The 13,391-nt window shown below is 34.9% G+C and overlaps 1 protein-coding gene across 3 annotated transcripts; it reads right to left on the bottom strand.

The window, feature by feature from the left end:
* Window positions 1-7,305: 7,305 nt before the first annotated feature.
* Window positions 7,306-12,137, bottom strand: LOC142555040 (tRNA (guanine(37)-N(1))-methyltransferase 1). Of its 3 annotated transcripts, none has more exons than XM_075665681.1 (9): window positions 11,243-12,136; window positions 10,623-10,721; window positions 10,170-10,289; window positions 9,895-10,061; window positions 9,732-9,802; window positions 9,173-9,315; window positions 8,703-8,814; window positions 7,663-7,775; window positions 7,308-7,564 (listed from the first exon to the last, which is right to left on the bottom strand). In XM_075665681.1, the coding sequence occupies exons 1-9, from the start codon at window positions 12,086-12,088 to the stop codon at window positions 7,421-7,423; spliced, it is 1,815 nt and encodes a 604-aa protein (XP_075521796.1). In that variant the 5' UTR covers window positions 12,089-12,136; the 3' UTR covers window positions 7,308-7,420. The 3 variants fall into 3 exon arrangements, 2 of the variants coding, with proteins under 2 accessions (XP_075521797.1, XP_075521796.1); XR_012822312.1 differs by having other exon boundaries at window positions 7,437-7,564; window positions 7,663-7,785; window positions 11,243-12,137; XM_075665682.1 differs by lacking the exon at window positions 10,170-10,289 and having other exon boundaries at window positions 7,306-7,564; window positions 11,243-12,137.
* Window positions 12,138-13,391: the final 1,254 nt, after the last annotated feature.

The raw sequence follows: 13,391 nt of genomic DNA, 5'->3' as shown, positions 1-13,391 counted from the left end.
CGAGCCATGGGCTGGGGAAGAGTCCACGTGAAGTGGGACTCTCCCCCATGGCATGCGCAGGAGCTGTTCGGAAAGAAAGGGGCGGCTCGAGGCTGGCTTGGGAGAGCCAGGCTGGTCCTTTAGGGTCTAGAGAAGGTGGTCCAGGGTTGGGGCAGGGGCTGGTGTGGTTTGGTTCAGGGAGGGCACGAGCAAAAAAGGGAAACGTGAGAGAAGCCATGGAGTTGCGAGCGGCTGCTGGTGGATTTCAGTTGGTTCGTGCGCGATTCTAGTGGCCTAGGCTGGTCTAGGTAGGGTCTGGGCGTGATCCAGGGATGGTTAGGGTGTGCTGGGCTTGGTGATGGCTCAGCTGGAAGAGCCCATGCTAGCTGGGAGTCTCGAGAGAATTAACAGCTTGTGCGCAGGTTTTGGGGGCAAGGTTCAGCAGGTTTTAGAGCGGGCCAGGGCTGGTTCTTCTGGCTGTGCTTGGTAAGGAGGGAGCCTAGGTGGGTTGGCTAGGGTTTGGCTCGACGCTCGAGTAAATTGGGAGATGGCTCGGGTGGTTCGATTATGTGTCAATTTCGAAAATTAAAAGATAAAAATTGAATCCATGGGTCCACGGGTGTGGCTCATGACTTGGAAGGGTAGAATAAATACTAAAAATATTATATTTAAAATTTGAGATCAAAATAATGAGTTTTGGATTTATCCGAGATTTAATCGCCTCACAAAACGCTAATTAATGAATTAATTGAAAAACCTAGTTTAAAGCTTTATAAAATTATGAAAAATTATATTAAAGTTTAAATAATTATTTAGAATAATCCTGTATCATTAAAAGTGAGAAAAAGATAAATTCGAGGATTTTTACGTCCAGGGGCAAAACGGTATTTTTACACTTAGGAAAATACGAAAACGCTTGGTAGCGTCCCGAAGGTTTCATAACGCAGGATAAATGATATTTTATGATTTATTATGATGATTTTGATGATAATATGTTATTTTATGATTTTTGGAAAAGCTGTGCAATTTATACTGTTTAAAATGCTATATTTGGAAAGATATGCTATTTTATGATTTTTAAAGAAAAGAAAAAAATATTTTGAGGGATGTGAATTGACAGTGACAAAAGATATGATATAGTATATGATTTGTGGGGGATCCGTTTATGTTGAGAACGGTGAACTTACAATTTTGTGGGGATGACGTGAGGGCAAGGCCCAGAGGAACCCCGTTTATGAGTCAAGATCCCAGAGGAACCCCGTGTATGGGAAAAGGCCCCAGAGGACCCCGACGATCGTATTTCCACGGTGGAGCCTAGTGCACACCCTCATGGGCCGTGTGGAGCTGAAGACTGATCAGTTGACCATATGATAAAAACTAGTCAATTTCAATGATCAAACTTCATCCGAAATGATATATGATTGAAAGCTTATGATAAAAATGATTCTTATAATATAAGATTTATGATGAGGATTAAAGCTATTTTTAGAATGAATTATTTATCCTCAAAGCTTATTTTAAATGATTTTTGGAAAGATTTATTTAAACTTAAAGTTATTTTAAAATGATTTTACGATTTATGATTTAATTATGTTAAAATGATTTTAAATGATTTATTTATGTCCAAAAGTTATTTTAAATAAAAATATGATTTTTAATGCATGTGAATGTATATGTATTATTTGTTATCCATGTTTAAAACGTGTCAAGTCTTTAGACTCACTAGGTTTGTATGATGCAGGATTTGATGATTTATGGGAGGTGCTGACGCTTGAGTGGATCGAGTGCAACAGTACACACCCAAGGGCCTTTATGTTTCCGCACTAGCTTATTAGATTAAGGATTTAAAGATTATGTTAATAATTTTTATTAGAGATATTTTATGCTTTATTTTTATTGTTAGTTGATCTTTTTAAAGGTCGATTTAGGATTTTTGGTTAGTCGATGATTTAGGAGTTTATTTTATGCACTTAAGATTTTAAATTGTTAAATTATTATGATTCATGATTATGTTAAATTATTTAGTAATTTATAATTTATGATTTTAGATTCGAAAAAAAATCGAGGTCGTTTCAGTATTGATCCTCTGTTTTCAAGAAACCAACATATGGCTTATCAAGGCATGAATTTTCTGAACATATAAAATGTATAATTGACTCGATGCCACTTGCACAACAATTTGTGGTGGATTCTTATCCAAATAATTGGGCAAATGCTCTGTTTGTGAGAAACCGACGGAGTGTGATTAACAATAACATTTTTGAAAGTTGAAATACTTGCCTAAAACATGCTCGTTAATTACCTATTATTGCTATGCTAGACAATATACGCATCAAAATTTTGACTATGATGCACAACAGACGAGAAGGTTCTTTGGTCATTGGTGTAGGTGGACTTGATAAAAAGAAGAGAACTATTGACAAAAGTACGAGTAGGGCATGATGGGACGGATGTTTTTACCGGTTTGTTTCAACCTACCCGTGCAGGCAGTGCCTGCACGGGCAATGAACGGCCCGGATCACTCCACATGAGTGATCCGGGCCCACCTCCATGTAAAAAAAAAAAAAAAAAAATTGGCTCGAAAAAATCCGAGCCGTTGGATCAACCCCTGCAGGCAGTGCCCGCAGGGGTAGGGTCGACCGAACCGTTTTTACCCACCCCAACACACAAGATGCGAGGAGCTCGGCTAGCGTGGGTGTTTTTTCCCGCCCCAGTGCGACGCATTATAGAAACATTAGCCTAGGCTGTAGATTTTTAGACCATATTTTGTGAATTTTTGTGATTTGTAAAAACAGAATAATGACATTAGTTTATTTTTCAATTTCCAGATTAGTTTAATTTTTTTTTTTAGTATCATATTTAAAAAAAATTAGAACTAATAGTCAATTTAGATTTTCACAATCAATTTATTTTAAGAAGTTATATATTTATTGCTTTTCACATAAATTGATGCTTTTAGCACCTGACATGACCGAAACATTTACAAAAATTGGGCAAACAATAATTTGATAATTTCAAATTAATACGGTAATCGTGTATATAACCTTGTACGAATAACATAACTCATTTTATTTTACAACATGGATAGGTGTGCAGGCTCCAAATCATTTTTAAAAATTCAATTGAAGAAAAAAAGATACCTGAAAATCAAATTAATAAACTGAAATAAAGTAGAAATATAACTCCAACATGATTTGATCGTCATTTCTCTCTTTGATACACATTTTTCTTTATCAAAAGCTGACGATACACCATGTGAGAAATAGATGAGGAAATGGTTCTTCTTTTTCGCTCCTTTTTTGATGATAGTAAGGTAATGGTTTTCTTATATATTATGATGATTTAAAACATTATAATATAGTGGAGACACACATGTAAACAAATTGAATCTTACGTCTGGTTCGTTTTTTTTTTTTTTTTTTTTGGTCGTAATATATTAGGGGTTTCCCATGTAAAATAGTGAATATCACTAATTTTTGTTATGCGGCCGACAATTTACTCTAAAATGTTTCTAAAGAAGGGTGTGTTTTTCTTGGCTCTCGGTTAATCGGCAAAAACTTGTGTGAGACGGTATCACGGGCTGTATTTTGTGAGACAGATCTCTTATTTGGGTCATCCATAAAAAAATATTACTTTTTATTGTGAATATTGGTACGGTTGACGCGTCTCACAGATAAAGATTCGTAAGACCGTCTCACAATAGACTTACTCCGGTTAATCGGCTATAATAATCAGTGAATGCTACCAAGTTAGATGTTCCATGAAATTACTTTTTAATACATACTAGGTTTGCTTAGAGTTTCGTAAATTGGCTTTGTTCTAGTAATCCCCACTTTGAACTTTGGTTTCGACCGATTCTACGCAACACCGGGTGTTCCTTTGTTTCCACAGTGCTTTACTGCATGAGCAGAAAGGTCCGTGTATCTTTTTTTTTCTCTTTTGTGCGGCAAATTGAAAATTCGGGTTTGCGCATTCACATTTCATAACACACAAAAATATGCACATAGAACTTTCGTACAAATTGAGGCCCTATTCTCCTGCGGTATGGATAAATAAATTGAAGAATAGTTGTTAGGGGAAATATATTTTCTCTAATTAAAAAAATAATTTTTTTAAATATTATCTCTTTCATGATTAATTTTATTTGGTTAATATTTATTATAATTTTGCCTTTAAAGATAATATGGAAATATTTATATGATATGATATCAAGATTTGAGAAGAGTTTTGTTTCTATTAAATTCTTATCTTTTTTCTTTTTGAATAGGTTTCCTTGTTGAGACAAACTCTAGGAGAGAGAAGATCTATAAATAAGAGAAACAAGGATTTTGTTACTGCTTCTTCCGATCGGTCATACATACATACATACACGAAGTGAAGATTTCCACAACTTCTGGAAATTCGAGTGGAGATGATGAATCAGAAGCTGATGATGAAGAGATGACTCTTGAGAGTGTTCAAAAGCTTTATGAAGAATTGTTTGAGGATTGGACCAAAAGAAACAAGCTTAACTCCACTCTTATAAAGGAAAACACTGATCTAAGAGCCGTGGTTGCCAAACTTGAAGTAATTTTGAGCAAAAAGGACTTAGAACTGGGAAAGACCAAAGAAGAACTTCAAAAGACAACTGAAACCTTGTTCAAGTTTAATTCGAGCACATCAAAGCTCGAATCCATACTTTCGATGGGAAGAGATGACAAGAAGGGTCTAGGGTTCAAAGACAGTGTGCATGAAACTGGTGAATCTTCAAAATCCATTGTCTTTGTGAAAGAAAAAACTGAAACATTCACACCGCCACAACCTACACCTTCAACCAAAAGCTTTCCACCGAAAAGACAACCCACTGCACCTGTTCCTAAGAAGAGAAAACGAAAGTATGTATGTCATTACTGCTTTAAGCCTGGACATATCAGGCCATATTGTTTTAAACTCAGGGACGATCGCATGAACCAAAAGTCAAGCCGGATGTTGCCTCAGATGTTGCACAACACTTTCCGCAACACCTCCAAGTATCGACCTACTACTGTAAGTTTTTTTAAATGGTTTGGTTTTCTAGTGATTTATTTTTGTCATAAGGCACCACACAAGTATTTATACTTGTACAAATTTAATCTCGTTCATCTATTTATTTAAAGTCAATTTGTGTTACAAAATATAATATTCCGATGCATGTTGTCCGAGATGTTGTAACATCTGGCACAACACTTAATTCTAATAAAATACAAATTTACTATTTTACCTCATATTCTGATATTTTTATTAATTGTGGTATCTGTCGAACGATACAACTCTTACAAGTTCAATAACAGTTGTCAAAAACACTTTACTAAATGTTTCCCTCGTTTCTTATTTCTCCAAATTCTGTATGTTTTTATATGCCAATGGTTTCTAAGTTTAATGGTGTAGAACCATGTAGGTGTTGGATCTCAATTTTCTCGTGCCCAAACGCAGCGGAAGTTTTAAAAAATTTTATATCTTGACATTCAAGATATATTAGTTTAAGCACTCGTATGGTTTTAATAATTAACATACATAGGATGTTCAAAACTTTTACTTTTGGTGAAAGGTTCACTAGGCTCCAACTATTCCGGGATTAACGGAGATAGCTCTTGATGTATTTCATACGAACTTTCTTCGACAACTCCTTCCTTTAATCTTCGAATGAGGCCCACGACTAGAAGATTTGTTCCTATTCCAAATAGCACTAGAATATTTGGAAGAAGTTTCAACGTTGGAGATTAAAATCGAGAGGTGGCTCAAACCAAAAACTCTTTGATGTGGCCGAAAATTTTTTAGAGGAAAATTGGAGGAATTTTCGAAAATCACAATGAGAGTGGGAGCTTGCTTGGTGGCTAGGGTTATGGCTTATTTCCTATCTTTTATAATCAAGCCATAATTTTCATAATTAACATTAATGAGCTTGATTAATTAATTGGACTAGTCCAACTATTTTAATTAATTAATCAAAGTCCATTAAGAACTTTAATTATTTAGTATATTAGAATTGTACTACTACAAGCTCATTAAACATATTTCTCACTATATTTAATTTAATATTTAATAAACTCAACTTTTGAGTTTAATAAATAAAATTCTCAAATTTTATAAATTCAACTCCTTGAATTTATTCTCTCCGAATTTTATAAATTAATAAATTTAATTTCCTGAATTTACTTTCTCATAAATTCAACTCATTGAATTTATTTTTTCAAAATTTAATTATCATAAATTCAACTCCTTGAATTTACTATATCATAATATAAATTCAACATCTTGAATTTATTCTCTCCACGGGAACAAATGATCCAGTGCTTGTGTGACCTTAAATGGTTCAGAGATACAGCTAACCGTGAGTTCACAACTCTTTGTGATTCAAGACATAATCCTTTATTCGGGCTTACCCTAATTTGCCCTAATTTGCCTCATTCTATATATCAATAATTGATCATGAAAATGTCTGATTAAACCCATCGAATCATGATAAGAGCGTCTAGTAGCATCGTCTCATGATTGCGTAGGTATCAATGATAGTGCCTGCAAGAACCATTCAATTATGATTAACGTACAGTACGGTCCCTTCATCTCATATATCCCGATCGAATCAGCAATCACTGGTTCATCGAGTGTTGCATAATAATTCGATAACTATGTGACACATCTTTGAGAATAAATAGTAGAATCGCATGTACAATTGGAGAACTCCTTCTCTAACGTACATCTCATACTCTGGCCAGAGATTTCATGCACTATTATTTCATCAGATCACATAGGATATCCACACCCGTAGGTGAGCTGTGAATTCTTGACTACAATGCACTGGCTCCTACATGTATCGCAAATGTACCTAATCTCGCCACATTATGACCTTCCAGGAGTCGGTAAACGAGTGAAAACACAGCCCTAGCATATAGAGCTTCAGTATTGTTTCGGGTCGTAAAGACTAATGGTGTACAATAATAACCACGGACTTATCCTCTCGATGAATGATAACCACTTGAAAAGTACAAGTGATGGTAGTTTGGTATAATGATCATATGACTATCCATCTGCATGTTTGGACATCTCTATGCCCTTACCAAGAAACACAGTACACAACATCACAGATGCTAGTCTCGAGCTCAAGCGACCTTTATCTACGTTTTAGGCGGTTGAATCGACTAGAAACGAATTTAGATCATACAGTGTTTAAAATGAGTTTCAACATCGAATTACGATTCATTTGTATTAAAGTATAATCAAGGTCTTTATCTATGTTGTTCACATTGATATACAGATAAAAAAATAACAAACCATAAAATAATGAATTATATTAAAATAAAGATTTTTTATTACAACTTAGTCAATAAATTTCCTAGCCAACAGTTGGCTTACAGGACATCTACTCTAACAGTAGCCGTAACTTTATGCATGGAATTTTATGGACACATGGAAGAAATCTTAGTTACAAGACTGAACCTGCTTTTGCATAGGCAACTCTTTCAGGTAGTATGAAAGATGCATATAACATCCATTTCCCAGGGGCCACTAGACGAACTCTACGCATCTCCACTTCAAAAGCCACTTCTGACAGTGCAATTCTAATTCGCTGGATTGCAGAAAAAGGGGGAAATTTTACAATAAATAAGAAGTTGAAGGCTAACTAGTCCATCCGGATCCATATGACTGTACAAATATAATCCATACCTCGTGAAAGTCAAACTCTGGATCCTGAGCTTTTGAGAAACCATAAACATGAATTCTAGGCAGGATAAACTCTCTGTCCCTATTATTCTCTTTAAAAATTCCCTTAAAAGCATCTGCAATCAGCTAAAAGCGTTTAAAGCAGGAAATATGTGATTGTGTGAGAGAGAGGTGTGAATTGTACAAATGCACTGAAGAAATTTGTGATCAAGAGAAAAGAGGAAAAAACAAAACAATTGTGTATATATGAAATCGAAAAAAGCTTCGAAGAAATTAGTGATCAAGAAAATAAGGCAAAACCAAAATATTCTAAACAAAGCACAAAGTGTGTTGGCAACTTTGCTACACATACGTTCATTTCTATGGAACCCCATGTAGAAAAAACTAGAGTGCAAATCCTTCGATAGTGGAGATTAGATCAACTTTAGAACTCCTATAAGAAATCAATACAATCTAAATATTTTAAAAGGTACAAACATAACTGCTGTACTCCTTTGGCAGTTTGAATTAACACTGAAACATTCAAAGTGTGGACCAAACAAGTTTCTGAAGAATAAAGGAACCATCTAATGTATTTCCAATAGCAAAGAAGGTATACGAGGAAGATGTTCGATCCAACCATAAGAATGAATGGAGAGAAAGCATATGAAATTGTCCATTTCCAAAGTTAGTGGCCCAAACAACTTTCTCTTCTCAAAGTAGATATTTTTCTTTTTCTGTTAAGATATTATTCAGAAGGAATGAAATTTCATAACATCACAAACACATATGCACGACAAATGATTCTGATAATTGATAAGGTGAGATTAGAAGATATTGTCATGCATCATCCTTCAGCAGTTTTTCCAGCAATGGAAAGAGCTGCATGCTTTTAAGTTATAGAAACCGCATCAGGTTACAGATTAGCTCCAGCTAATGTGGATAGTGTCAAAAAATGCACAGCCGCAATATTTACTTCAGAATAATAAAGATAATATACAATGAGTCACATGTTTAAAATATTGGATTGGAAAAGCGAAGTAATGTTACACAACAAAGCATACCAAGAAATTCAGTAGCATCATTTGGTAAATTCATGACAACTTGAGTAATTGAATGAGTTCCCTGGCAGCTAAAAACTGTTTCAATAAATCTTCTCCCGTCCATATTGAATACCTAGACATAATAAGATGGAATATAAGTCAATGTGCTGGAATTCTGGCAGGGTTAGACTATTATAAAGTGGCATATAACAGCTCTTAAAATCCATAAGAATTATCATTAAAAACTAGACAAAATGGTAGGACAATTCGACAAGCAACACCTCACAGCGACAAGCTATATACAAGGAATTTCGAGAAAGCCATATACATACATGGATGTATGAATGCATGTGGGATATGCATGTATATATACAGGGAAAGCTTTATATGGTCGCATTTTGATCTTTGTTCAAATATGATCTGTTATTGACATTTATTTTATAACTATAGCAATAAAAATGTACAAGTCATGCATAAGGGTATGTCCATGCCTCCATCTTTCTCTCAATTTTATTGAGGACGCAGTTCCTTTCAAGATAGTCAACAGCAGAAGGATTCAAATCATTAGCATACACACGCTTTACTATTTTAGCGGCACATATTGCAATGGGGCCAACTCCAGCAAAAACATCACCTGTACAGACAAATCAAAACAGTAAGTATCAAAGTGGTATATATATATAACAGAGAAGGTAATAAAAAAACAGTATGGAATAACAATGTGAATTACCAAAAAATATCATGCCTTCTTGATTCAAAAAATACTGTTCGGTCCTTTTAACCATCAAATTTTCAAATTTGGACGGCAACTACAAAACATTTTAAAATAAGATAAGCCTAAGTATGATGCTACCCATGGATTAATTGTGCAACTTTCTTAAGCCGCGAAATTTATTATCCACGTAAATTATGTGATCAATAAACCAGAAATCAAAATTTATGGCAAAAAATTATAAGTTACGCCATGAAACAAGTATTAATGCTAAACCTTTAAATGATTCAAAGACCAATACAAAAATTTATGGAAAAAATATGATGAGATTGACGTACAAACAACATCATTGCGTGTGAAGCAACTTAGAATTCTCTGCCTTTCAGTAGCCAGCCTTGAATTCCAATATCTACAGACAAAAATAATGACATTAGATTCACCAATCCTTTCTGTTTCAGCCACACTTGTACTGTTGGTCCTGTCTAATGACTCCACACTTACACTGTTGCTAAATCAACATGAAATCGCAACCCATTCTCCACCACTATTGTCGCAAGGGAATGATTTCCGGCCAAAACTTCAAGCTCCATACTCCTGTATTCATTCTGAATGACATCGATTTTGTTCACTATTGTTTGGATCTTTGGCTTGTTCCTATCCAAAATTACCTGGCATAAACAAGATAAGTCAGAGGAAAAAAAATGTTGCATAAAGCTTAGGATACTGCGAACTCCACATTTAACAAAGATGTTTTCTCAAATGAACATGGAAAATACCTTTGCAATAACTTTTTTATATGGAAGATGTTCATCTCTCAGATTCAGGTGTGCAATATGCCCAACTATTTCAAAAGACGAAGGAATTATCATACCTTTTGGAAGCACAACCTCCAAGATCTGCAAACAATATGTAGTGCCCATATCATGCACATGCAAGATAAACTATAGCGCGTGTGTGTGCGTGCGCGTTTGGGAGGGGTATGTAGGTAAGAGTAAGGGGAGACAATTTGAGGAAAGAAAACAGAATATTCGAGAGATACATCAAAGAGCTATTTCTTCAGCTAAGTGAATAGAAAAATCTCAGCTCAAGAAAATCTTCTAATTACATGGCAATGTGACTTCAGTACGGTGAAATCACTCACCAGAATACTGATTTACTCTTTGGATGAGAATAGAGAATGAAATGGGAAGTAAGATAACATCTACTATCATCTATGCTTAAAGTAATACCTCATTCATCTGCCAGTAATCATAAAACAAAGTCAACTTGCACTTCACTAGTTCAAAAGCTGGGGTTGTGCCATCCACATCATGTTCTTTCAAAACTGCCTGAACAACAAAATTTAAATATCAGCTACGAGCTTTCATAGATAGTTGTTATGTGACGGTAGCAGAACATGTATGCCAGAAAAAGTACAACCATAGGTTAACATTAACTCTAATTCCTCAGAGAAACTCTAGAACATCACACCAAGTTCATCTGAAAATAATAAGAACACATTCATATGAACTTGTAATAAGTCGCACAAAGATGCGCAGTCATGATTTCATCAGAAAAGCAGTATAACCAAAGGGCAATAGCCTGGTATCCCACGCATTTTTCAGCAATCTGAAGTTATGTCAAATGGGAGCACATTTATCAGGTTCCCCAAAACAAGGTATAACCCAACCCACTCTTAAATCCCTACGCTGATTAACTGTAATATATAATATAAAATGCAAAAAATATCGCGCTTATTCGTGTTACACCAATAAACACAATCAGCAACTATCAAAACAGGCACACATGATACCCACTTTCCACACAAATTTCTAGTTCAGGGAGTACCAAAATGTTCGAGAACAAAAACCTTGATAGACTTGGGCAATTCCTCAATCCCTTTAAGAGCATACTGCTCATCCAAAAGTAGCAGCCTCGTCGAACCTCTCCATTTTTCCCGCTTAATATTGTCACCTAACAATCTACTTATGTCTTCGCCGTCTTCGTCACCTTCTTCGATTACCTCAATAAATATCATATCGTTTTTCCCAACCCCTTTCACAGCTCGCTTCTTCCCATCATCCCTCTTTTTCTTCTTCTTTGGCCTCGATATCTTAGCCAAATTCTTGAAATTAACATAACCTCGTGAATTAAAAGTTCTAGCAAGCTTGTCACGGTACAGCACCGAGTTCAACGGCTCCCCGTCTCCCTCGGCTTTCCCATAAACCCTCCTATTCAATGCAGCTAGGTTATTCTCCTCTCCGTCAACTGAACAGGGTAAAATTCTCTTCAGCTCGTCATCAATTTCATCTCCAGGTACTCTGGCGATGTTCTTAATTCGAGGCCAATTGAGGAGATGGCCTCGGAATCGGTTTTCAAGGTCATAGCAAAGGTCTGCGGGTACTCTGAGGGCCGAAACATCGAATATTCGAGTGAAAGACCGCTCGTCCAGTGATGTGTAACTGTTATCGGTAGTTTCACAGTCGTTGGAGATGCATTTTGTTGATTCAAGGGGAAATGGGGGGAGTCCTTTATGGAGGGAAGGACCATAGGGAAGAGTTGAGGAGGATAAAGCCGAGGTATCATCAGCCGAGGTAGCATCGGAGGATTGGACAGCGTAACGGAGGGATTTACCGGCGGGGCGCGGCGGTGAATGCAAAGTGAAGAAGTGGAGAGTGTGGTGGCACGGCCGCAACAGATTGAATTTGGTGGTCATTTTCCTCCTCCACCATGAGCTCAAGCTGCCATATTTTTAGTACAGTTATTTATTTTTCCTATTTATTTAATTACATGTCATTAGATACGATATTTTCTTGCATAATATAAGTTTGAGTAGGTCTTTTGTGAGACAATCTCACGAATTTTTATCTGTGAGACGGGTCAATCCTACCGATATTCATAATAAAAAATAATACTCTTAGCATAAAAAGTAATACTTTTTCATGGATGACCCAAATAAAAAATCCGTCTCACGAAATACGACATGTGAGACCGTCTCACACAAGTTTTTCTCATTAAATTTAAAAACTTCAAAGTGTATTTTTAAGACTTAAACGGGACTAATACGAGTTAAACTGTGAAAAAAATATTTTTAAGTTTAATTATCTAATAGAGTAAATAATATATAATATAATATATTTAAATGTCATGTATTCTTTTTTTTTTTTTCCAAAATTTAATTTAATATATTCTATAATCCGTTTTATTTCTCGGATCATAAAATACAAATTCAATTTAATTAGACAACCTTAAAATATTAGCAGTAACATCTTTGTATGTTTTTTTTTTTTTTTGACAAAACATCTTTGTATGTTATGAAGTGTTATATCTACCATATATTTGTTATCATTAAAATTAATTATCCAAGATTGCGCATTGTTAGCATTACTTGTTAGTAAAATTTCTAATTCGTGTTTATCTTCTTCATGTTAATCCATATTGTTTTTTTTAAAAAAATCACACTTGGTCACTATTACGCATAATTGTACATTACTATCATCACTTAATAATAAAATTCACTAATTTGTGTTGTTTCTTCTTCTTATTCATCTATTTGTTTTTTGAAAAATTCGTACTTAAGCGTGTTAGTGACACTTGATCTTGTCAACTTACGCTTTGATCGCTTTTTGATCTAAGTGAAGCGTTTTAGAGAAGCTTTAAATTTAAGTGTTGTTTATAATTTAATCAAGCTTTTCACAACACTGATTTACATAGAATTGGACGTTTGATATCTTTTTAAATCGTACGATAGTTCAAACTTTCTTATCGAGAGTTTTTCTAAGCAACACAATCGCTACTTGGTATCATTATTTCTCATAATAATTACACGTACTCATAATTTTTTAAAATTAAATGATATTGAATCTAATCATATTACACTAATTATTTGATCTAAATCTTGTTGTTTTATTTTTTAACATGTGACATGCTTGCTATTATTTCAAGTTAAATACATTTAACCCCAACTTGTTTAAATATTTTTCATAAATTCAAATATATATTCTCAAAATTCATTGTGT

The sequence above is a fragment of the Primulina tabacum genome, chromosome 9 (assembly GCF_025594145.1).
Source record: "Primulina tabacum isolate GXHZ01 chromosome 9, ASM2559414v2, whole genome shotgun sequence".
In the NCBI taxonomy this organism is placed as follows: Eukaryota; Viridiplantae; Streptophyta; class Magnoliopsida; order Lamiales; family Gesneriaceae; genus Primulina; species Primulina tabacum.
Note: the sequence above shows the minus strand (reverse complement) of the source record. Positions and strands in the feature narration are given on the sequence as shown.

What these genes read in the sequence shown, in the direction of transcription:
- LOC142555040 (XM_075665681.1), bottom strand. Translation starts at nt 12,088, where the DNA reads ATGACCACCAAATTCAATCTGTTGCGGCCGTGCCACCACACTCTCCAC. An exon ending in CACACGCAATGATGTTGTTT is followed by an intron (nt 9,316 to 9,731) that starts GTACGTCAATCT and finishes TTGTCTGTACAG; the next exon opens with GTGATGTTTTTGCTGGAGTT. An exon ending in TGATGCTACTGAATTTCTTG is followed by an intron (nt 7,776 to 8,702) that starts GTATGCTTTGTT and finishes AGCTGATTGCAG; the next exon opens with ATGCTTTTAAGGGAATTTTT.